General features: G+C 40.4%; 1 protein-coding gene across 1 annotated transcript in view; it reads left to right on the forward strand.

Annotated features, from left to right (window-relative positions):
• The window catches only part of LOC136862579 (protein O-mannosyl-transferase Tmtc2), a 671,534-nt gene extending 644,978 nt beyond the window's left edge, over positions 1 to 26,556 (forward strand). The window contains exons 7-8 of the mRNA XM_068225145.1: positions 5,323 to 5,398; positions 26,210 to 26,556. Coding sequence (XP_068081246.1) covers positions 5,323 to 5,398; positions 26,210 to 26,289 — 156 coding nt within the window. The 3' untranslated portion in view covers positions 26,290 to 26,556. The remainder of the gene's footprint in view (positions 1 to 5,322; positions 5,399 to 26,209) is intronic.
• Positions 26,557 to 26,685: the final 129 nt, after the last annotated feature.

Below are 26,685 nucleotides of genomic sequence, written 5' to 3' on the forward strand. Positions count from 1 at the left end.
TATAAATATAATTTCCTTGGTCAGAATATATACACAGAAAACATTCGAGATACGTGATTGTACTGCCGGGAAAATTGAGTGTGGCAATGTGCTTGGTTTGCCTGGGAATCGAACTGGCATTCTTCTGGCTATCATGGGAGGCACCTGAAAACCCTGTCTAAAGAACGTTATTTAAAGATCGTAATCCTTCGTATCATTATTACCTAGATATAATTCTTTACTTGCCATATCGGTGACAACTGACACAGAATAAATGAAATAGGATTTTTTAAATCTTGTGACACGAAACATATTCTTTCAACTGCTGAATGTCTATCAAAGAAAAAAATCCATTAACTCCAGGCCTCTGGCCAACACTCACCTCAACTCTTGAAAAATTTCGTCGCAGCGATCACCAGTGACACGCCCAACTCCCCAGTCAGCTGATATTCATTTTTTTCTTAAAATTCCCAGTATACAAATGAGCACTCTGGCTTCTAAACAAATCACGGACATTCTGTCCTTTACAAAACATCAGGGAAACATATCTTATCAAATTCAACGCTAAGTCCCATGCTATTTTCTATCACACAGTACATAACTCAATTATTCTTTCGTGTCGGGCTAATTCGCTCACTGAAAGTAACCATTCGCATCCCCATGTTCCTTGGTTGATGTCCCGTAGAATGCAACTCAACAATACCCTATTTTCTTAATTTTCTATGTCACCACTTTCTCGAAATTACTGAAATTGAACTAGGTAATTTCCAAACTCTATGCATTTGTTTTGCACAATATAATCAATACAAGAAACCCTGGCTACACATGAAAGGTATGAGGTTCGATTCCAGGCTATACACACTTCACAAGATGATGCACAGTCATATTCTACCTCTATAAAACGGAGTGCTTGCATCAACTATACATTATTACAAATTACATGCATTATAGAAAAGACATGCGGTTACCACACTATAGACAATTCCCTAAGTATTTCACTAACTGGACAATATACACAAATAACGCTACCTTTCCCAATCTTACAAGCACTCTCCATTACTGTATCTAGCTAATCCCTGTCTTAATTATGATATATAGATAACCTTTCATTAATTTAACTCAAGGAACTGACATGCAGCTATCCCTAATCGTAGCTCACTCCAGATGTCTCCCAAACAAAGATGTTATGGATTTGGATATAGCCGAATAGTACGTCTATGCTATGCTTATTTACAAACTAATCCATTCATTGTGCATTCAACTAATTCTACAAAAGTTATATTTGTATAGTTGTCCGTTGTCCGAGCCGATGGAAAGCTCATGTATCGGCTTACATGCACGTTATGGTCGTGCTGCAAACTTGGATGTCATTCCTGGGTTCAGTCCTCGGTTGACGCTCCATCCTGTTGATCATCGTTGCAGGGTAACCGCTACTGAAGACACTTCTTCTGGAAAAACTGCATCAATCTTCAGACGTATATGTAATCCATACCCCTCCCCTCAGCACTGTTTATGCTTTCATAAAGTTATCCTCACTACTACAACTTCAATTGTATTTCGCTGTTATTAATCTCTTCCCGTTTCCTTCTAAGCAGAACAATTTAAATCTCTGCAGTCATGGTCAAAACTCGGCGTGCGTTGGATTAACATTTACAACCCGTGAACTTTCGATATTCCTAAAGCACAAATCCCAATCAGAAAGTACAATTTCCTTCCCACTATGCATTATGCCTTACCCACATGGGTGTCTTGAACACGTACTGTGTCTAATTACGAATCACGTATCTTTAAGATTTTAAATTCAATAACTTCCTTGATATGTCACATCGCTTCCAGTCACAATTACACTGCTTCTGCAGTTCCTCTCACTATAACTTCCTGGCGCATAAAGGAATATTTATGCCGTTCCCCGAGACGTCTGAACACATGGGCACTAGTTCATCAACTCTCTTGGGGTCTCCCTGCTCATCTCTTAAATACACACACATCCCAAGCCACCCTAGGCTCCCTACCACAATTTTAATTTTCGGTAACCTAGGAGTTATACTATATCGGTGATACGGCTAAAGTTTAGATCAGGACCTAATATGACCAGCTATCACATGCGCAAAATATTCATTAAATTAATACAGTACCGGTCAAAAGTTTAGGACCACATAAAGAAATCAAGAAATGCCATCTAAAACCTAAAATTGTGTCACTAGACCTCTGTAATTTTCCTTCTGAGCTTTCGTACCTAATAGGTTATAAGTTGCCTGATTTCACTGAGATCAAGTACTGTACAAGTCATGAATTTTTAATTCTTGGAAGGTCACAACAAAAAATCAAAAATTTTGGTAATATAATGTACTGTATGTAACTGGTAGCAAGTATCACCACCAAGGTTCTTTTGTATACTTAGCAATAGGTGGGGGCCATTTTAGTATAAACATAAATATTCCAAAAATATGCCGCACCAGTTTCTTTTCGTGTTTAATTTTTTTCGAAGCAGCGCCAAGATGGTTGATTTTTCTTTGTCATTCTTATGAATGGCCCAAGGTCTCGCGGCGAGCTACCGGTGTCAGATTTATCTGCCGTGATACCTTAATTTACACTCTGCAGATGGCATACAAGAACACATTTCTGATACTGAGAGCTCACACTGAGACCTATGGCAATAACAAGGAAAATTGAGCATCCTAGCGTTGGCTTGAAAAAAATTAAACACATTTTTTAGGAATTTTCATACTTATACTAAAACGACCCTTACCTATTGCTAAGTCTACAAAATAATCTTTGTGGTGATTCTTGCAACCAATTAGATTACATAGTACATAATAGTTCCAAAAGTTTGCCCTTCTGATGTGCCATTCCAACAGTTAAAATGAATAACTTTAGCAATACTTGACGTAACGCAATAAAATTAGGCGGCGTATATCATATTAGATGCAGGAGCTGAAGGAAAATATTACAGAGGTCTAGTAGCACAATTTTAGATTCTAGATGACAATTCATGATTTTTTTTATGTGGTCCTAAACTTTTGATCGGTGCTGTATATTCGTTATCATAGTCACGCTTCTTTCGACACGCCCCCTATATGTGCCTGGTGTCAGCTGTAGCGTCATAACGCGTAGCCTCTGATATACAGCATGCAATGAGTGATACGGAATTACAATAACCCTTTATAATTGTCCTCGAAGTCTAAAATGCTCACGTATGACTTACCGATCTTTTACGCAGTAATTAATGCAGTAAATCCGAAATATCCTATCTTAAATCAAGTTATTAAGTTGGCACTGCGTTTAGCCCATTCTTAGCGGGTGGGACGATTCGAATGTCGTCTTCTCGCTCAGTATTCTGAAATGTGTGCAGCTTTTCTCAGCGTCCTAACGCCAAAAACTGGGTGAGGCTTGGCGCCACAACGTTGGTGTTCATGTTGCGCAATTGTAAGCACAAAGAAAACTGGAATACATCTTGAATCATTTGTCCTGTTCCCTATACGGTTATAATATAATTATGTAACTAGTTTAATATGTTGGTGATTTCGTGGTGATGTATTTTAATTATTGATCGTCCATTATCTTTATGAATTAATTCCACACTTAACTGTATATTTCATCTCTCACGTTCTATTACGGTTTTCATTTCAATTTTGTTAGTTATCAGAAGAGTTGACGTTATTAATTTTAAGTTATGTTACAACATTACGAGTTTTAAAAACTATTAAATTTATCAAAATCCCATACTTTTAATTGTTCAGTTATCACTTCTGATAGGTCACGATTTCAAAACATACCTGTAAATTTAGGAGTTCTGAATTGATTATCGTTATTTGGCTATTGGCTACTGTCTGTAAGTCATTTGATTTTCTTTTCATGATTTGGAAAATGATAGTTACCCATTTTTCATTTATTACTTTCTAATCTTATGGATAATACAGATATAACTTACGAAAATTGTTCCTGTAGTATAAACTATATAGACAGCAAAAAAGAATAAGGCAATGGGGAAGTATCCTTGTTCATTAGAACTGAATGTTATCATTAGCAATCTACCGCACATTTTCTGGAGTTGCCGTAAGATAATCATGGTGACTACCTTGATATGCCTAGTAAGTGGAGTCGTTGACAATGTGGCAAGGGGTTTGATTTCGAGCTCCAAAGTCAGACGTGGGAAGCGGTAGCTTGTTCCATTTACGCAGCATGTCCCTGCACTTGCTATGGATTGTTGTAATTCTTGTCACGATGGCTCAGGTCTTCCGTGGGTGGTAGCTAAAATACACTTGCAAGTTTGGCACCTGTGAAAGATGTTGGGTAGAACACGATTGTCGTTGCTCCTATCGATCTTTCCCTGCACTGAGGGGACTAAAATCTGTCGTAACCACGTCAGTAGCATCACACGGAAGTGGACAGGTTCACATTAACCTGCTAAGATTAGGAGTGAGCAGAACTTAACGCATGAAATGTTGTTTCAATGCGTTGTTATATCATGCGCTCAAGATGTGAACCATAACGTGCCACAAATTGTTCATAAAATTTCTGAAGATTATTGAACGTGTTGATGAACAATGGTCGCTTGTAACTACACAAAAAATGATGTTATCTTCTCGAGTCATTCGGGAATATTTGTAGGTGAGTCATCTGTCATGAAAACATATTCTTTCAACATCCCACATATGTGGCAATTGGGGCCGTGTGTTTCGGGAAGGGTACGAGAGTGGAGTTCGATGAGAATTTAGCTGATCTCCAAAGCGTCGATGCAGAAGAGTAAGTGGCTCCCCCCGCGGAGTGGGCTCTCTCTCTCTATCTCTCTGCATCCATTGTCGTCGGAGGGGAAAGTCTCTGGCTGGACAAAAACGGCGCAAATCACACATATGGTAATAATGAAGCCACTGTAGACTGCTTGGTCCACTGTCTTTAGATTCCGTTCAGCGTACTCGAAAAAATAACGGTCTAAAATTCCATTACCGGACACGTAACACCCGTTTGCTGTGACGTTTCTAGGGCATCCTGTCGACCCCTTTCGTTGATATAATAACTGACCCTGTATGGAAACTTGTGAATGACAGCTAACATCATTTGATTCCTCCTTATAAAATCGCGTTTAAATGTTATTTTGATTACTCGTACAATGCGGTCTTGAAAATTCAAGATATATCAAAACCACTTTTCTTGGTTTCCAAAAAATGGTTCTCAACATTCACCGAATATATGTTTTATGTTTCAATTACAATTGTTTGTTCCATTGTATATTAAAAGTTTTCAGTAAAACTTGCTAAGTAACTTCTAGTTTGAAAGATGGAGTTCTTAATAGATATGTTGTAGGTGGGGTACTGTGACTCTAATTATTGTGTTTGCCAGCAGAGGAGTCGCGGATCGGAGGCTGAACCATGGTTATTGGCCCGGAAACAGGTGGCGCCACCAGTTTACCAGCACTTTGGTGAGTAATTTGAAAAAATGAAAGTAACAATTAAGTTTTGAAATTAATAACATTCTAAGCACATTATTTTCTTGCACCTACGAACAAACATTTCTCACACAAAAGGCACAATGTTTTCTGTGTAGTTAAACATCATAAAAGTAATTATAAATATCTAGGTGACTGTGCATGTATGAGGGGGACATTTCACCAATTCAGACGTAACTAGTTCCTTGATTAGAGAGAAAAGGTTCACTTAAGGTGGCCTCCTCCACCACATCAGGGGAACATTGTAAGTGTGTAACTGTGGTTTGTTTTTACTTTAAAATAATGTGAATTTTACTCGCTTCCAATGCAATACTCTAAACAGTTATCAGGAAAAGGTGTATGTTTAAGACATAATCACAAATATGTGCGCTGGGCTATTAAGTTGGGTTCTCAAGTCTTCTTCTTCTTCTTTTTCTTTATCTCAGCCTTTTCCCACATCACGTAGGGTCAGCGTTGCTTTGGTGGATTCTTCTTTTCCATAAATGTCTATTCAGTGCTTCTTCCCTCATCCAATTTTTTTTTCTCTTAGAGCCCCTTCTGTCTTGTCTTTCCATCTCATTTTTGGTCTTCCTCTATTCCTTGACCTTTCAATTTCCAGGTTTCCAATTATTTTCTCCACGTAGTCCTCCCCTCTTCTCTGCACATGTCCATACGAGTACCATCTTAGCCTACTTTCTTGAACCTTCTTTCCTATGGTACCCACTTTCACTCATCCTCTGATGTAATCATTCCTTTCTTTTTTTTTTTTTGCTAGGGGCTTTACGTCGCACCGACACAGATAGGTCTTATGGCGACGATGGGATAGGAAATGCCTAGGAGTTGGAAGGAAGCGGCCGTGGCCTTAATTAAGGTACAGCCCCAGCATTCGCCTGGTGTGAAAATGGGAAACCACGGAAAACCATCTTCAGGGCTGCCGATAGTGGGATTCGAACCTACTATCTCCCGGATGCAAGCTCACAGCCGCGCACCTCTACGCGCTCGGCCAACTCGCCCGGTCATTCCTTTCTTGTAACTCCACTCATCCGTCTTAACATTCTCATTTCTGCCTCCCACTTCCATCTTTCTCTCTTGGGCCTTCGTGATCGGCCAAGTTTATGCACTATAAAACATCGCAGATCTCACCACACTTTTATAGAGCTTTTCTTTCATCCTGGAACTGACCTTCTTATCATACAGTACTCCACTCAATTTCTTCCAGTTCATCCTTCCATTATCTGCCCTGTATTGGGTTCTCAAGTCTCGATACAAAATAAATAAATCAGCAGTCTACTTCCAGTGATTCCACTGGGTGAGGAATTGAATGAATGAAGCCTCCATCCAGCGGCGAGGTTAGGAATTGTGCAGGCTGACGAAGCCGTCGCACTCCTCTGGAACAATGATCAACGACTAACAGATGAAATGAAATGATAAGATGGTGGAGAGTGTTATTGGAATTAAAGATGACAGGTAAAGCCGGAGTACCCGGAGAAAAACCTTCTGATTTCAACGCAATCAGCAGGCACTTGGCTAATTTTTAAACAAGCAATGTTGTAATTGTTCGCGACTGTGGCCATCGTGATCATATGCAGAAGACCTATAATTTTCGTGGAATCCAGGCCACCGGGTTGTGACTTTAATTTCCAGAATTCCACGTGCATACGTTGGAATTCGAATCGTGGCCACTTTGCTGAGAAGTAAGTGAAGTGTTGTTATTAGAATATGACTGATGGGGAAACTGGAACTTGTCAAGCTCTGCAGCCCATGCATACAGTAATGTATTGTTGGTAGTTCTAGCGAACTCCTCCGCGGTCTCTTGCCACTTGTCGCTACACTTTGAGATCACATTGCCATCTGTTGGCTAAGCTTAGCATGATATTGATCCGCGAGTCCTTCAGACAACATTGAACACATTTCCTCCTCTAGATAGAGTTTGGCTCTCGAGTCAAGATTAAACTATCACGTGATCGCTCGGCAACTTGTAGCCAGCCATCTTTACCAATAGCAAGAATATCGGGTGAAAACTTTCACCGGGGAGTTGTACGACAATCGAATCTCGACACTTCTTGTTCTTATTTTTCTACTACCGCTTTTCACACACCTTATAGGGTCGCGGGTGCGTACTATGACTCACATGTGGATTTAGCCCTGGTTTACGGCCGGATGCCCATCCCGACGCCAACCCCATGAGGAGGAATGTAATCAGTAATGCGTGTTTCTGTGGTGATTGGTGGTGTGGTGTGTTGTCTGAATATGAAGAGGGTAGTGTTGGGTCAGACACAAATAATCAGTCCCCGAGACAGATTCAGATGGGATTAAAATCTCCGACTTGGCTGGGAATCGAACCCGGGACCCTTTGAACCGAAGGCTTCAACGCTGACCATTCAGCCAAGAAGTTGGACCTCTTCATCTTATCCCATTTATTTCTGGGTTCATTGGAGCCACCCAGGCTCAGTTTGGTTTTGGCCGCAATTTGAAGACTAGATGCCCTTCCTGACGCCACGTGACCGGAATTTGAACTTCAGCCTTCTGTGTGAGAAGCCAGCAGATAAGCCACTGAGCTAATCACGTCCCCTATTCGAATCTCGACACTAATAAGTAATAATTGTCATTCTCCTAACTTTTGGTCAGAATGTTGCTATTTCATATTCGCCATCTGGACAGCCAGTGCGACATTTCGAAATCCTGGACGTAAGACAGGGGCACTGAGCCGGAGTTTACGTGCGGTACGGTGGCCAGTTTCTTTCCGCTCCTCCATTCCCTTACCCCCCCCCCCCACCACCAACAGCGCGTGGCAAACCATCCAACTCCTGAACACGCCCAATGTTGCTTAACTTCGGCGATCCCACGGGATCCGGTGTTTCAACACGGCTACGGCCGTTGGCAATGTACAAGTAGTTACTGTTAGCTATAGTTCTGTAGCTTTACGCATGTCTAAGTTGAAAAATGGTTCCCATTTTGGATTAATTTGTAGTAGAGTATTTATCAATCTAATTCGGTTACTGGTTAACTGTAGGACAGTGACAGCTGTTCGTAACTTTACCAGTAAAAATAAATTATCCTCTACCCTCTGCCACCGAATGTCCACAGATAATTTCGCCTAATAACTTAAACACCAAATTGAGAGACCATATTCCTTTTACATATCAACACGAAATACAAAGTGTAATTGCATTTTCAACCATGGTTGGGATTGAGCTTCTAAATTTTGATAATTAAAGCTAGTTATTTTACCACCCATTACAGCAAACAGGCAGTGAATCTGACCGAGCGAGTTAGCTATGCGTAGTTGTGAGCTTACATTCGACAGATGTTGGGTTCGAATCTCACCGTCGACAGCCATGAATTCTTGATTGCAAATTACCCGGGCAGTATTTATTAAATGGGAAGCAAACGTTCGAAGAATACATTAGTTAACATTAATGAAGAAACTTCGTTTACAATTTTTTAAGAACTACTCGTCCTTTGGGAACACCCTCCCGTGAGAATTTTCGGTCACGAAGATTCCCTGCCTCCTTGCGGACATCCTACGCCTTGTGCAATTGGGAACGTTTTTGTATAGACGGAGGGCAAGGTAACTGGCTCTTTCATGTAAAAGAGGGTTATGACTTTTGGCCTTTCTGTAAGAAAATTGATTACCTTTGTCATGAAATGATTAACTTCTTCTAAAAAGTAATGAAAAAGGCCCTAATTCTCTTTAGCTTCTTCAACAAGTCAACCAACACTCCAACCCCATGGCACTACAGCTCTTGAAGGGCCTTGGCCTACCAATTGACCGCTCCTCAGCCCGAAGGTCTGCAGATTAGGAGGTGTCGTGTGGTCAGCACGACGAATCCTCTCGGCCGTTATTTTTGGCATTCTATACCGGGGCCGCCATCTCACCGCCAGGTAGCTTCTCAGTTCTAATCACGTAAGCTGAGTGGACCTCGAATAAGCCCTCAGGTTCAGGTAAAAATCCCTGACCTGGCCGGGAATCGAAGCCGGAGCCTCCGGGTAAGAGACAGGCACGCTACCCCTACGCCACGGGGCCGGCTAAGAAATCACCCGCAACACAAAATTTCTAAAATCGTATTTCAGCCATGCATACAAGATACATCCCTGATACGTTCCTTACTTTTCTGAGACTTGTAAAACTTTCTTCAAATACTTCATAGAGTATTCTGGGTGTATGTAAATCTCTCTGGATCCTTCTAGGACAGTATTGAACTTTCTATAATTTAATAGAAGTGTCCAGAAATTTCTCGAACTATCACTAATTTTAAAGTATACTGTATAGTTATATACTGTGAGTTTGTTCTTTTCTGAACAATTGTGTAATGTAGTAAATCACTTGAATAACTGTTAGCTATAGTACTACCTAACTTACATAATGCCAGATAGAATTCCCGAGCAATTGTCATTTATTCTTTTACCAGAAAGAAGAACCTCTTCTTCTTCTTAATATGCTTACACACCAGAGTTGGTTTTTCCCTCGGACTCAGCGAGGGATCCCACCTCTACCGCCTCAAGGGCAGTGTGCTGGAGCTTCAGACTCTGGGCCGGGGGATACAACTGGGGAGAATGACCAGTACCTCGCCCAGGCGGCCTCACCTGCTATGCTGAACAGGTGCCTTGCGGGCGGGTGGGAAGATTGGAAGGGATAGACAAGGAAGAGGGAAGGAAGCGGCTGTGGCCTTAAGTTAGGTACCATCCCTGCATTTGCCTGGAGGAGAAGTGGGGAAACCACTGAAAACCACTTCCAGGATGGTTGAGGTGGGAATCGAACTCACCTCTACTCAGTTGACCTCCCGAGGCTGAGTGGACCCCGTTCCAGCCCTCGTACCACTTTTCAAATTTCGTATCAGAGCCGGGAAGCGAACCCGGGCCTCTGGGGGTTGGCAGCTAATCACACTAACCACTAAACCACGGAGGCGGACTAAGAAGAACCTCACTACTCAAAATTTGGAGACTTATCTGTTACAGTTGGGCCATTGATTTGCTGACCAAATGTACAATGCAGTTGATTATCACAAGCTACGCAGCACCCTGCGGTGGCATGGAAAGGCATTAAATAGTGTGAGGAGGTTTGGAAATCAATAACCTTCATGATTGGAAATTCCCAGATCAAATCAGTGTGCAGAATGGGCAGTCAAGTGTCCTCGAGATCTTTGTCATCTGTGCACACACCAAAACAAAGATGAGCTACAAAAAAACAAAAAAAAACCATGGCACTACAGCCCTTGGAGGGCCTTGGCCGACCAAGCGACCGCTGCTCAGCCCGAAGGCCTGCAGATTACGAGGTGCCGTGTGGTCAGCACGACGAATCCCCTCGGCCGTTATTCTTGGTTTTCTAGACCGGGGCCGCTATCTCAAAGTCAGATATCTCCTCAATACTAATCACGTAGGCTGAGTGGACCTCGAACCAGCACTCAGGTCGAGGTAAAAACCCCTGACCTGGCTGGGAATCGAATCCGGGGCCTCCTGCTAAGAGGCAGGCACGCTACCCCTACACCAAGGGGCCGGCACAAAGATGAGCTACAGTTGAGATTAATTTTGTCTAACAAAAATTAATGACTTTAAATAATGCTATTAGTATGCTAAATACTACTTTTCAGCTATTGAAGATCAATACAACTATTGGTACTTGTAGAATCGATATGTAAGTTTGTGGTCTTGTGATCCTTTCTAATATTTTGAGTTATCGTATATTAATCTTTCTTTCTTAATCTGTTTATTGTCCAGGGTTGGCTTTTCCCTCGGACTTAGCGAGGGATCCCACCTCTACCGCCTCAAGGGCAGTGTCCTGGAGCTTCAGACATCGGATCGGGGGATACAACTGGGGAGAATGATCAGTACCTCGCCCAGGCGGCCTCACCTGCTATACTGAACAGGGGCCTTGGTGGGGGATGGGAAGATTGGAAGGAATAGACAAGGAAGAGGGAAGGAAGCGGCTGTGGCCTTAAGTTAGGCACCATCCCTGCATTTGCCTGGAGGAGAAGTGGGAAACCACTGAAAACCACTTCCAGGATGGTTGAGGTGGGAATCGAACCCACCTCTACTCAGTTGACCTCCCGAGGCTGAGTGGACTCCGTTCCAGCCCTCGTACCACTTTTCAAATTTCGTAGCAGAGCCGGGAATCGAACCCGGGCCTCTGGGTGTAGCAGCTAATCACACTAACCACTACACCACGGAGGCGGACTAAGAAGAACCTCACTACTCAAAATTTGGAGATTTATCTGTTACAGTTGGGCCATTGATTTGCTGACCAAATGTACAATGCAGTTGATTATCACAAGCTACGCAGCACCCTGCGGGGTCATGAACAAGCATTAAATAGTGTGAGGAAGTTTTGAAATCAATAATCTTCATGATCGAAAATTCCCAGATCAAATCAGTGTGCTGAACGGGCAGTCAAGTGCCCTCGAGATCTTTGGCATCTGTGCACACACACAAAACAAAGATGAGCTACAGTTTAGATTAATTTTGTCTAACAAAAATTAATAACTTTAAATAATGCTATTATAATGCTAAATACTGATTTTCAGCTATTGAAGATCAATACAACTATTGGTACTTATAGAATCGATATGTAAGTTTGTGGTCTTGTGATCCTTTCTAATATTTTTTGTTATTGTATATTAATAAATTGTTAATTGCTTCAAAACGCCGTGTTATACGAATATAAATTAAAATATACCACTGCTGAAAAATTGATTTTGTTACCTTACACGTGCATCTATATGTGATAAAACCAACGTATGGTCTCGGTGTGACGTTTTCCAAAAATAATAAGATATAATGTATTTTTCTTTACTTTTGAGCAAACGTTCATCCTTCCATCGTACAGGAACATAGGGTCACAAACAATACATAACTCTAATATACAAACTCGTGGTATAACAATCCAATAGATCCTTACATTTTCATACGACTGCTTTTTTGTAAGATGACCTACAGATACTAGAATTCACGTTGACAGCGTGGAGAAAGTCTCAGTTTTCACTTCTTCTTTGTTTTTTACCAGTTCCGCTGCCTCTCTTTCTAGAAAGTAACTTAGTTCTTCCCACTAGGCTGGGCAAATCCCGTTCAAACCTTCAGTCCAGAACCGAAATCTCTGTACGGGTCGGCAATTGAACCCAGGGACTCTGAGAAAGAAGAAGTAGACTCCAACATCACGCAACTGGTGAAAATTCTCCACTTACTCGGGCCAGGTTCCTCCTCATAGAAAGTACGGACTCCTTACATTGGAAATGGTTTATACATGTATATAACTTATTATTATTATTATTATTATTATTATTATTATTATTATTATTATTATTATTATTATTATTATATCCTATGGCCGTTCTCAAGCTATTAAAAATTAGCAAGATGAGCTTCTGATATTAATTCTTTTGAATTATCACCTGCTACCAAGGTTGTATTGCATGGCCATATTCAAGACATGGAGAGGTTTTTTTTTTTTTTTTTTTTTTACTTTGTGAATAATTACACCGGGATCAAATCCATGGGCATAAGGCTGACTGTGTATCCCTGAGACAATTGAAGAACCTTATTTCTGGCTTGTTTGACCCCATCATGTTTACGTTTAAAACCATTCCACTTCACCTATATTTGCTTTCGAAATGCTAGAAGTGTTCCATGCAGAAAGAGCGAGGAGAACAATGCTAATTGGGCTGACACGCGCTCATTCCACCACAATGGTCGCTTGTTCGCCACAACCTTCGTTGAAGAATAAAGGAACACGTTATTAAACACTCCTCCAATAACCGGTAATGAATTTCGAATTCTTTCAGTACGAGCTCTCCCCGCAGGTTTGTTGCACTACCCTACCGTCCACCCACAACCCCACCTCCCTTTCTGAAAAGCTTTCTTTAGTTATGAGTCTCCCTGTCAAATGAAACTGAAGTGGTTTCAATACAAAAATGAAGGATGCGTATGCTATTCTTTGGCAGGAAAATATGAAGCCTGTCTAATCAATTCAGCCTGTAAAATTCCAATACGCATTCGTTACGATTTATTCGTGACGTTTATAGCCAGTTGTGAGATTACAGTGTCCATGTGTTTGCATTCACCGTATTCACAGTGAATGTTGTCACATTGTTATACATACCAACTTTCCTTTAATTCTATAGGGTAATGCAAGGAGCGACAAGATAAGGCAAGCTTGTTATAATTTCCTTGTGAGTTAATTGTTATTTGAAACTGTTGTCCGAATGATTGTGAAAGTAACTAGGGTAATCTGTAGTATAACGACGTCGAATGAAAACACAGATGATCGAATTCGGAAATCTCACCACCAGAGCTGGTAATGGGTAAAAGATTAAAGTCCAAATGAAAAGCCTTAATGATCTTAGAAAATGCCGGAAAGCTGAAATGAAATGGCGTATGGCTTTTAGTACCGGAAGTGTCCGAGGACAAGTTCGGCTCGCCAGATACAGGTCTTTTGATTCGACCCCCGTAGGCGACCTGCGTGTCGTGATGAGGATGAAATGATGATGAAGACGACACATACACCCAGCCCCCGTGCCAGTGAAATTAACCCCTCAGCGTCGCAGCCATTTAAATAGCTTCCTACCCCGCGGCCGGATGAGATTTCAACTGCGCGCGACTGATATACATCGATTCACTTAAAGCGTTACTACAAGTATAAGAGTAGCCCGATTTTCACGAAATTTGGAATTCCTTATGACAGAACTATGTACATGCAGATAATTACGTAATTGTTTCACATTTCATTAGTAATTTAGTTCCGTGTGATAGAGTTCGAAGCACTCTTTGAGACAGGGACTCAAGTCACACTCCTGGCAGCAGTACACTGACGTCTTTTTTCCGCCGTGTTTTCAACACAGGATACAATGTCTCTGAGGTTTGGATTTCTAACTCTTGGGTGCTAATTTCCTGATAAAATGCCTTTCCTGCAACCTTGGAACTGGATTATCTGATGCGCGCCGGCCTTGAATATTTCGTTCCCCTCCCCCCCCGAGCGTATTTTGTAAACAAACCTTTCACCAGCTGGACCCGATAAGGTAATTGCTCAATATTTGTCTCTGTGACCTGTGTGAATATTATTAGAGAATTTAGCAATCAGAATTCACTGTTGAAAACTTCTCTTTGACCTGTATAATTATCTATAGTCTCTTACACGAAATTTCCAAGTACTGTTTCCTCCTCATCGTCACTCTCATCATTTACCACTGCTACATCATCTATTTCATTATCACTGCTGCTTATACTGTCACTACTACTTCCGACTAAACTTTCATCTGAATTATACAATATTTCAAGCACGTTACTGTCAGTCAAACCACGGCTGAGCGCGGCGCGTCACACGGACTGATGAAGCTGCAGCGAGATCGAAAGCAGCAGGACGAAACTGAATGAGGGGAATAACATTAATGACGAAACAAACCAACTCGATACATATTTCAGATAAAAGGTCGAGATCGTCTTTCAAACGAGATATATACCATCAACAACTGGTTCTCGTATTGTATGACAGAAAGCAGCACTAACTGATGCCTACACAGAGCGCTCGTGGAGAGTTACGAAAATATTACAAGTTGAGAAATAAAGACAAATATAATAAATAAACAGCACTCCCAATGTACAAATAGAGCAAAGAACATCACACGAAAAGACAAACTTCTCAGATCATCATTTCTTTATTTTATTCTGTGGGAAAGAATGAAGCAAACAGACTTTAAAAAAGCAAGAGATTAGTGCTCAGACTTATTTGACAAATAATTATCCTTGCAAACAGAACTACATTATAACGATTTTTCAATTCTTATTTACAACGCTGATAAACCCGAAAATGTGTTCTTGGAAACAAAACAATCTGCATATCAGTAACTCCAAAACTCTTCGCGCTATAGCCGTAAATGTGAAACCATGTATGGGTCTATACGACGTATAGAGGTCGGCGGCTACGGAAGAAAAGAGGGTCTATACCACGTATAGAGGTCGGCGCTGAGGGGTTAATCAATTAAGGTTAAAATTCCAGACCCTACCGGGATCGAACCCGGGAGCCCTGTGACCAAAGGCCAGCATTTAGCCATGGAGAGGTGAGCCGGAAAGGTGAGTTACATGAATTCAAACCACATCATAAATATTCGGATTAGTAGGAACGAGAAATTGAAGCACAAACACCTTTACACTTCTATCTCCTTTGTTCATCCATGTGCAGAGACTGTTAAGCTATCTCTAAACTAAGTGGCTCACATAACCGCCTTAAATTATCAGATTCAATGAGAGACAGTTACTTGAAAATACTTCCAAGGTGACTAAGGTCCTTTTCATTTTGTAAAGTCTGATAACTTCCATAAGAACTTCGGGTAATCATTACCATTATTTTCTACGTTTCTTTTTAAAAAGTGTGCTAAACATATCGCAATACTTCAATTAGTTTTTCAGCTCTTTGAACGATTTAGTTAGGCCTATTTGCAATAGTTCGTGCCAAATGTATGTTAAGTATTTTTTATTTTTTAAGGTTTTAATCCGTTTACGCTCCAAGGTTGGATTTTTCCCTCGGACTCAGCGAGAGATCCCAATTCCAACACCTGGAGTGCGAGAAAATTGGTCGGGGATACAGCTGGGGAGGAGGACCAGTACATCGTCCAGGCATCCTCGTCTGCTGTGCTGAACGGGGGCCTAATGGCTGATGGTAACATTGTAAGGGATAGACAAGGAAAAAGGAAGGAAGAGACCGTGGCCTTTAGTTAGGTACCATCCTGGCATTTGCCTGGAGGAAAAGTTGAAACGACGGAAAAGCACTTTGAGGATGACTTGGGTGGGGATCAAATTTCCTCTACTCTGTTGACATCCCGAGGCTGAGTCTACTCCGTTCCAGTCTTCGTACCACTTTTCAAATTTCGTGGCAGGGACAGACATCGAACCGGGTCTTCCGGGCGTTACAGGTAATCACTCTAACCACTACACCACATTGGCGGACGGTATGTAAAATGCAGAGTAGAAAATGATCAGCCAGGCACCGGTGGCATCCACCCCAGCCTTCAAATTTCGCAACAAATGCCCTATCGCTTACCTTCAGTGCCTTATAATTCCTGCTGTGTTGCATACAGTTTTATTTACAGGTCCGAACGTCCTCGCAGTGCGCTAGTCGCCCGCTGAGGGCCATTGTAGTTTATTGTACTAACGCAAGGTATTTGACAAAGGCATTTAGCTAAATGAATCGTGACGAATAACTTACACGATACAGGGAGGTTAAATTATGATTTTTGAAATTAAAAGTCACGTACCTGTGGTTCGTATTCCACGTAAAACCTGAAGCTACGTTCACGATATTAACAGTCTCTTAAAACTATGAGGTTGCTTTTTTATATACAGATAAAAAAATGCCTAGCACACACCGGTAATTTCCGAATCAATAAACTTCAGTTTTGGTTCCAGTGTTCTACGGATTGAGCTCCACGGCCTGTTCTGCTGACTAAAATCTTAGCTACAGATCTGACTCTACTGCCTGGACATTCCCTTGTAAGGGGAGAGTAGAATACATCCACGGTATCCCCAGCCAGTCGTAAAAGCGACTGAAAGGGATATCAGTGGCTCCTAACTTGGGACCATAGGTTGGCGTCCATGGGGCCCTTATCTGAGTTCTGACATTGCTTTCACGTTCTTGTGCTAAGCTACTTACTTTAATCTATCCTATTCGACCTCCCTTGGTCAACTCTTGCTCTTTACTACCCTGACGGTATTAGTTTAACTAGGCATAGGGAGTCTTTCATTTTCACGCCCTTGATGGCCCTTGCCTTCTCTTTCCAGTACGGTACCCTATTTTACGAAGCATTGTACCGCTCTCATTTTTCCCTCTGATTATTTTTTTTTTATTTGACTTTAATAGTTGTTAATAGAAAATGGTTGCCCAGTTGTCCTTCCGTTTAAAAGCAGTAATCACTAGGATGGGCTAGTCGCTCACTGTAGGGTATTCCAGTTGCATTTTTAAATTTCACGTCTCATTCTTCAAATAGGCTTTCAGCTGTGTATAGAACGAAAATGGCCAAGAGGTGCCCTATTAGAAAATGTGCCGTGTATAACCCCTGAGCGTTGCGGCTACGACTTTCGACCTTCACGGCCGATACTCTACCGATGAAACTGCAGAGTTCTTCCCATGCAACAACAGGCCTTTCGTGCTTTGCACATAGTGTCCCTCTGGCATGTAGTAAAATATATACCACACACGACTCAATATCTAAAAGGTTATTTGCGGTATAGCGTGCTTCATTTGCAAGCAGTTCAGTAAGTTGAGGGTGCTGACACAACAAGAGTTTGGACTAGAAATCTACTTCTTCGAAGTCCCTCTTATAAAACGTCCAGTCCCATATCGTTGACGTGCGGTTCTCGTTATCTAACAGAATAACGAAAGAAATGGAATCCTAATATTACAAAGCAATTGTCTTTTGTTTTGAGTCGATTTATGATGACGTAATGAAACTTTACAAAGTATTATTCAGTCCAGTCCTTCACGGTATAATTAAACATTAAGTAAAACTCTTTCTCGAAGAGAAGAGAACATCTAGAAAATCTATCGTAGTGAGTTGCCTGCAAGCGTTGAAAGCTTCCCATCAGGAACTCCGAAGATCATTAATGTTTCATCCGAACCACAGTCTCCTCAACCCTCTACTCACCCTTCCGAGAAGAAGGATCATCTTCTTCCTCGGTTTGGTACTTTCACTGCCAAAAGTTAACTCTTACAGAAAATCTGTTATAAAATGCAGCACTAGCACTATACTGTGTATTTATATTTTATATTGTACTAATTCACTTGCCCACACAGGCTACCTGTAAATTCAGAAAGCTGGTGGTTCCAAAATAAATAATTTTCCTTTCTCCAGAAGACTGAGCGGGACAATGACTTACATTGTAAATATAGCACCATCACATACAAATTCAAAGATAGCTGAAATATGGTTAATAAGTTTCAAGTTATACGAATTCCTGCCTCCGTACCGTAACGGCTAGCACTATTAGCTGCCGTCATCGGGGTCCTGGGTTCGATTTCCGGTATTGCTAGAGATTTATGAATGGCAGGACGGCCGGTATGTGATTGAATAGTACTCGTACATGCAGTTCACCTCCATTCTAGGTGACCATGGAAAGAGCTGCACCACCTCGGGATGAGGACGCGGGTTTATGTCTACCTCCGTAGCCTAATGGTACATGCTATTAGCTGATGCCTTTGGGGGTCCGGATTCGATGATAGGAATCATCGCAGATATTTCGATTTTAGTTAGTCATAACGTACTGCTCTTCTTATGTATGTTATGTTATGTTATGTTATGTTATGTTATGTTATGTTATGTTATGTTATGTTATGTTATGTTATGTTATGTTATGTTATGTTATGTTATGTTATGTTATGTTATGTTATGTTATGTTATGTTATGTTATGTTATGTTATGTTATGTTATGTTCTCATGTATGTCACCTTCACTAAAATAATTCTCGTTGGCGTTATATCAAGGTATATAATTTCGTGAGGCTATTTCTAGCCGAGTGCAGCCCTTGTAAGGCAGACCCTCCGATGAGGGTGGGCGGCATCTGCCATGTGCAGGTAACTGCGTGTTATTGTGGTGGAGGATAGTGTTATGTGTGGTGTGTGAGTTGCAGGGATGTTGGGGACAGCACAATCATCCAGCCCCCGGGACACTGGAATTAACCAATGAAAGTTAAAATCCCCGACCCTGCCGGGAATCGAATCCGGAACCCTCTGAACCGAAGGCCAGTAGGCTGACCATTCAGCCAACTAGTCGGACGTTATATCAATGTGATAAATTATATTCCCTCCTTCAGTGTTCTGAAGTGAAGGGAAATCATTAATTCTATTTTTAACATTGAACTGACTTGTAAAATGCGAAAGCCTGCATTAAGCTCTTCAAAAAAGTTTTCTAAGCGTATCCCTTATTGGAATATATATGGGGTAATTATCCTGCGTATACATACCGGTACCTGTATCGTGTAAAACAGTTTCCTAAAAGACAGCGTGTTTCCAAGACATAACGCTAAAATGTGTTAAGAATTAGGAAGGCTGTGACTGAGAGAGGTAAAACGGCCTCTCCTAATTGAAAATAATGCAGTATATTCCAGTGAACTCCATCTCGTGATAGTTGACGGAATGAGTTTCGGTTCTGTTTTGTTTTCCCATTTGTTTAATCTATTCATGTTCTTTGCCAATCAAAGGCATTTGAATTTGGGCCGATGACCTAGATATTAGACCCCTTTGAACAACAAGCATCACGAAGCATTTAAAATGAAATAAACTCACACGCGGTGCTAGTGTACGGTTCTCAAACTGAACCGGAGTTAGTTGTACATGGTTTGTACTTAGTTCCTGCGGAAAGTAAAGGTGAGTGTGTGAGTGGGCGCAGTGAAGCACACACAAAAGCGTGTAACAGTTCTCGCACTAAATTGTTCAGCTTCCGCCACTTTGTAGCTTATTTTATTATTTCAGAGTAAGGATATCACACTCTGACCCTCATAAGTATACGCCAAGACACAGAAAAAGCATACTTTTCTCGAAAATTATCAGAGTTGCGAATACAAATCCAATTTTAAGTACACTTGTTCTACTCCAATGTTTTATAGGACTAAAAGTTCAGGCAGCTTATTCACTTTTAACGGTCCCAGGAATGCGTTTTCCCGTGGCTTGCTTCACATTTTCTTTCGTTACATGGCCCGCATAAAAAATTAGTGTGACTGTGAAAAACAGTAAAACATATTTTTTATGGAATACTATTATAAATACGAAGGAAATACTTACAAAGGCTTTTTCTAGGAAACGGAATTTAAGTACACTCGCTGACTCCATTATTTATTAGAACTAAACGTTTAGGCTAAGAATTAGCTTTTAAGGGTTCCAGGCGTATATTTTGCTTCAAATTTTATTCCCCTGCATGAACCACCCCTTAAGATACAGTGTAATAAGTATCCTATATATTAACCAAAGTTTCCAGTTTTGCTTGTCAAATTTGAGCATTGTCCATCAAGTAGCGTTTATGTGAAAGAAACTAAGATAAGGAGACCAAAACACAGCAACATATATTTTTTTCTGAGAACTAATGGAGATGCATAGAAAATTTCTGTAAACTATTTTTCTGGGAAATCGAATTTTTAATTTCAAGTACACTTGGTGTGCTCCATTGTTCAATAGGACTAACCATTTACGCGGCGTATTCAATTCTTTAGGGTACAAGCGTACGTTTCGCACTGCGTTGTTTCACATTTTCTTTTGCTACATAGCCCACTTAAAATATTCCATAATAGTAAGTAGCCAGGGTGTTAATCAAAGGTATCAGCTATAAGCTTACCAAGTTTGAGCTCCATCACTCAAGTAGTTTTAACGTGGAGAAAACACAGACAGGCAATCACAAAAACTTTCAGATTTGTTATTGCTCCTATATTCTTCCTTCAGTCACGATCCTAGCGGGAACCCTTTAATATTCCGGGATGGTGTACAGCCCTTTTTACGCGAAATGATATTATCTTTAAAATGGCGAAAGAACTTTCAAAATCATTCCCGTAGTTTCTGAAACTACTCGTTACATACAAGGAAACTCACAATCTCTCTTTATATATTAGTGCAGATTAACTAAACTACTAGTATAACATAAATATACAAATTACTGAATCATGATTACATATGAATTTAACACTTTTATGAATATACTAACAAATTATTTTTTCTAGAATGCAAACGGGGAACCAGACAAAATAATTTGTTCTTCCTTCGGTGATTATTATATTATTATTATTATTATTATTATTATTATTATTATTATTATTATTATTATTATTATTATTGATCCTTTATAAATGAGTGTACTCTCTATCTGACGTAGCTACGCGATTTACATACAACACACGCGTTAATAAAACAACGAAAACAAGCACAATGGTCGTTTCACACGGGTCACAGCGTAATATCAAACACACGTTAAATGAACACAATAAAATGAAATAGTCCCTAGCTAAATACCTCATTGGAAGTCAGGTTCGGTCCTCTGGGTGAGTCTCACAGTTGCATTTCTTCTCTCACACAACTTATTCTACCATAAAACCACTAAGCATGCATACTAACTTTGCTGGTTAACTACCAGCTTCCCATATATCATCAAACTTAAAATCTATCAATACTCATCACATAATAAAACGTTTAGTGAAACGTAAAAGTATCCGAAATAAAATGGAAATTAAAACACTTTCCCCACAAATAAATGTACCCATATTTACAATTAAAGCCACTCAGACTTGTTACAAAGGAAAACCTCTGTGCTTTGCTTAGGCACATTTATATTTAAATAAAATTGAAACCCTAACATTTTATAGCTACAGCTTAATTCCCGTACCCTAACGCCATGCATAAAGAATGGTGCTACTCAGCCTTATATCCATGAATACACCTTCGTCACTCAGGTGGTCCTGATAGGTTTAGCGCCAGCTCATCTCCATTGTGACGGTCGCTGATTCCACATGTTGACTGCTGGGTTTAATCTCCATCGTCCTTGGCGCATGGAAACTCTTCAGTTATCTAGACACACAATATGCACAGGTTTAATCCACGTTACGCATGTCTGCTTCACCACGCACAAACCGACGTGATCTTTGATTAGCAAGTCCCCGAATCAATGATACTGTTACAAGATATTACGATACAACCCGCACAAAAATATACACGACTCAAAACTGAGTTAACCCTGTACCTTAAACCAGACAGTGCATTTATTATTACTCGTCCCCTCTGTTATCTCGGGTAGGCGTTGAAGTAATAGCAACTTTAAAAAAAAATCGAGTTTACACAATATGTTCAAAACTCGACACGGTTTGATCACTCACATATTTAAGTCTCGCGTATTAATTCAGCATACATTTCACTTGAATTGAGCAGTTTTAGCAGTTTTCGAATTCAACAGTTTACTAGACAAAAAACTGGGAGCTCGACTGAACATAGGTCTGCCCCTTGCGAGAAGAAAGATCCAAGTGTCTGGGTGACGCTTCTACAGCCTTATAACAACTAAAAATACCCCCCATTCAAAACTCGCATACAGCCTGTTCTGGGCCTAACATAGGCAAAATAGTGCGATAATTAGGTGACCAGTAACCTCCGAATGTAAATGAGACATATTTGTATGTAATCCGATCGTGGGATCTGTAGTAGTCAATACATATATTTCCTCAATTTCTCCCCTCCTCTTGGGAATACCCTTGTCGATCAAGTGTGAAGAGATGAATCAGATAGCCCCCAATAACTTTCCGTTGTTACGTAACCAACTATTCCTCCTCTAAGCAGCAGATTATTACTAACATGGACATCACACACTCTAAATAAATTCTCCAATTTTATAACGACCAGCTCTTTTGGATCAAAAGGTAATGCAATAATATGAATTTCATTAATTCTTTCAGCGTAGGCGATCAAGTTGATGATGCTGATTTAAAGATGACTCCCATATTTCCATTTGAAAAGATTACCTCTCCCACTCAGCTACAGCATGAGGTGGAGGTAACTTCTCCTAATATTCATGTTGGTGCTTCCCTGACGCAGGCCACACCCATAGCGTCACAAGCTTCGAACTCCCGCGAGCTCGCTGCTATATTAAGAAATGCTTGCCTACTAGATCATGAACAAAAGAAAGATTTTGGAATAAAACGTATAGGATTATTTTATCTCTTGCCAGGATGTTGAGAGTTATTTATTTTAAGTTTCTCTTCTCAGAATAGCATTGCATCTGGGACTTAGATTATTAATCTCAACCATAGGACCTCGGTTCATGTCCCTATCGGGTACAATACATACATACATACATACATACATACATACATACATACATACATACATACATACATACATACATACATACATACATACATACATACATACATACAACTCCGCCTCTTTGGCTGAGTGGTTAACGTACATGTCTTATCAAAAATTTAAGGACACCTGCATTTTTCATGAATATGATTCCGGTCCTTAAAATTTACAGGGAAATACCTGGGTAGTAGGTATTTAGCGGAACTTTTGCTAAAGTTTGCATTCAAATATCACTCTTTCTTTTGAAGTTATTACATTTTTTGCTTAAAATAAATGGAAAGAAAATAGTTATTTTTATACTTTAGTAGATCGGGACAGTAAAATATGGGGATTACATTAATCATTTTTTGTTATGGAGAAACACAGATACCTGCAGAATATTTATAATTTTAATAAAGCAAGAGAATATGTTCGCATTAAAGAAATCCCCGTTTCATAGCTCGCAATACAAGCAGAGAAAGACGTCAAGGAATGTTCCTTTTGTAACCTCCTTTCTGTGGTTCTTTTGAGGGTTATATAACAGGGGAATATTTTAAATGAAAGCATATTCTGTTGTTCTATTACAATTATAAATATTCTACAGGAATCTATGTCTCTCTAACAATTATTAATAATATAATCTCCATACTGTATTGTCCATATCCCCTCAAGTATTCAAAAGGTATTATTATAAATAATTACAAAAAAATAGTGACTTTCAAAACAAAGAGTGATATTTTAATGAATATTTCAGCAAATGTTCCTCTAAAGATTTACTAGTTCCCTGTATAAAATCCTCTGCCTGGGACAAAATGTTTAAGGACGGGAATGGTATTAGTGAAATATGCAAGTGTCCTTAAACTTCGATAGGACCTGTAGTAGGCTTTCGGTTTGATTCGTCTCCGGACCAGGGATTTTAGGTGCGTCTGGTTAATTCCTCTGCCGAGGAGACTAAGTTTTTATGTTTTTCATAACACACACCTCTTCTTATTCACACAACACAAGCTGTGTGATACGGGAGGTAGCGAATCCAAGCAATCCAGCTGATGATTTTGTCGCGTTGATCACGTGATCCTCCAATGTCCACCGACCATCTGACTGGGCAATAGTCGTTTTGGGAGGTCAAGGCCGTAATGGGCTGCTGCTCAACTCTTTTTTAATAAAAATCACTATGAAAGAGTGCACCGAGCGGTGTGGCCACGAGTGGTAACGCGCTACTGCTACGGAGCTAAGCTCTGCATTCTGTGGGCAAGTGGATTCGAACCACATCGTCGACTGTACTCAGAATGGTTTTCTGTGGTTCGCCATTTTCGCTTCCATGAACGTACCGGGGAAACTCCTATTCATAGGCCACAGCCAATCCCTTTCACCATAATTTATTTCATCTTTCAGCTTGTCAACCGAGGTTTGCGTCAGGAAGAGCATCAGGCCGTAAAACGTGACATATCATTTCACCTTATCCCTGACCCCGTATCAGGAAATGGGACGAAGGGGACGGCATACGCTATGGAAGAGTGCATACATTTAACAAACAATGTGAAATATGAAGGAGATAATGGGAAACAAAAACGGCACTTACTGCGGAACTCAATAGTCGAACCTTGCATTAAAAAGGCATGCGTTTGTCATGAAAATAAATCATTTAGGCTTGACGAAGAAAGACAGGAAGAGAGCAGATTACATCAGGTCAGTCACAAAGGTCAGTGACATTTTAGAAAGGGTATTTACCCTAAAATGGCAGTGGGCAGGCCATGTTGCTCGGAGAACTGATGGTAGGTGGACAAAGCTTGTGCTTGAGTGGTGTCCGAAAGATCATCTCAGACCAAGAGGAAGACCACCGGACAGATGGGATAAAGACATCCGGAAGATTACTGGGATCAATTGGCAGAACATCGCTCAAGACCGTCCCAGATGGAGAGACGTCATGAAAACCTACCTTGCTTCGGACTTAAAGAGGCCACATCGTAAAAACGATTGAATATGGCTGATAGTGATAGTGATAGTGAAGTATGAACGTTTCGTTATTCCCTATTGCATCCACAGCACCAAAAGTTATGCCAATATAATTCCGTTAATTTCAAGATCTCTTCATATAGGTTTCAAAACGTAGAGATTTCCGGTTGAGATTCCTTTCTGAGCTGTTCTTTATGACTTCCTGACGATTTTCTTTCATTGCAAAATAATGACTTTGATAGTATCGATTGGAGGAAATAATTTTGCAAAATAATGGTACGTCAGTGAAGTAGAGTCTTGCTTTGCAAAACAAAGGTATTTCGAATTATTAAGAATCCCGAATTTGAGAAGCAGGATGGGAACAACAAATCAGTGCTAAATACTACCCCCTAATGATTTCAGGGTGACTCCTGACAAGGTAGACTGCGTGCAAATTTTGCTGTAACTCGCGGCTAAGTCCGAGCACTTCCTAAGCTGTACTGATAGGCTTTGATATCCGAGTTCACTAGCACTCAAATCAGTCAGTTCCTCGGTTGACTTCCTGATGCTCAGTGAGCCACATTGCGATTCAAAAATCATAATACAACTCTTTCTATGATTCGGGACTCCAATTGAGATTGTCTCGACAAGAGGCTGAGACGCAACAGCTACCGCGAGAGGCCAGTTTTTGTCGTCTTCTTCCTAGCCTTTCCTTTTTTGAGAAAGTCGAAAAAACGCGCCGATTTGGTCCAGTTTTGTGGCCATATGCACATCCTGATGGGCACGAAGGGATTTATTCACTATTAAATTATTCTGTAGTGCGATGTGTGACGGTTAGTAGACTCATGTATAGTGTGAAAATGAATTCGAACACAAACACTATTTCCCAATCCAGATATAATTGCCAGCTCTGTAAATAATTGAATCTATGTCCATCTGAAATGACCCGAAGGGGGTAGTTCTTTGTACATATTCTAATAGGATTACTCTCAGTAAAATGATGTGTACATCAAAAGTGTCTTGAGTGATCTGAATTAAGTTTCTTGTGCAACCGTGCAATCATTTACTTTACCTGTTTGTTGCAGGTGTTGCTGAATCCTCTGCCCAGGACCAGCATGCGGCAGCGGATCACCAGGCGGAACGTGGCGATGCTGCCCCAACCTGATGACATCACCAAAGTGACCCCAGAAGCAGACTGTGACATCAATTTAGTTTCTTTTTTGTAACACATAAAAATATTAATATATATTTAACTATTTCTTATTGTTGCTTGTGAGTAAAACTGTGTCGACAATATTTTGCGATGTTGGATTCCAAGACATTCTTCCTCTGACTGCGAGTGTTTTTTGTGAAGTGCACATGGGCTGATCATGTGAAATGAGAGAGTTGTACTGAAGACAGTGTGTATGTGAAATGAGGAACTTAAACCAGCTTCGAGTCATTGTTCACTTGTCCATATTTTCATTAATGAAATTGTGTGATTAAAATATAAATTTTATGTCAGTAAAATTAATTAATGAGAGTATCCCTTATAGTAATATCATGAAAACCTAAGGCAGAT

The sequence above is a fragment of the Anabrus simplex genome, chromosome 1 (genome assembly GCF_040414725.1).
Source record: "Anabrus simplex isolate iqAnaSimp1 chromosome 1, ASM4041472v1, whole genome shotgun sequence".
Classification (NCBI taxonomy): domain Eukaryota; kingdom Metazoa; phylum Arthropoda; class Insecta; order Orthoptera; family Tettigoniidae; genus Anabrus; species Anabrus simplex.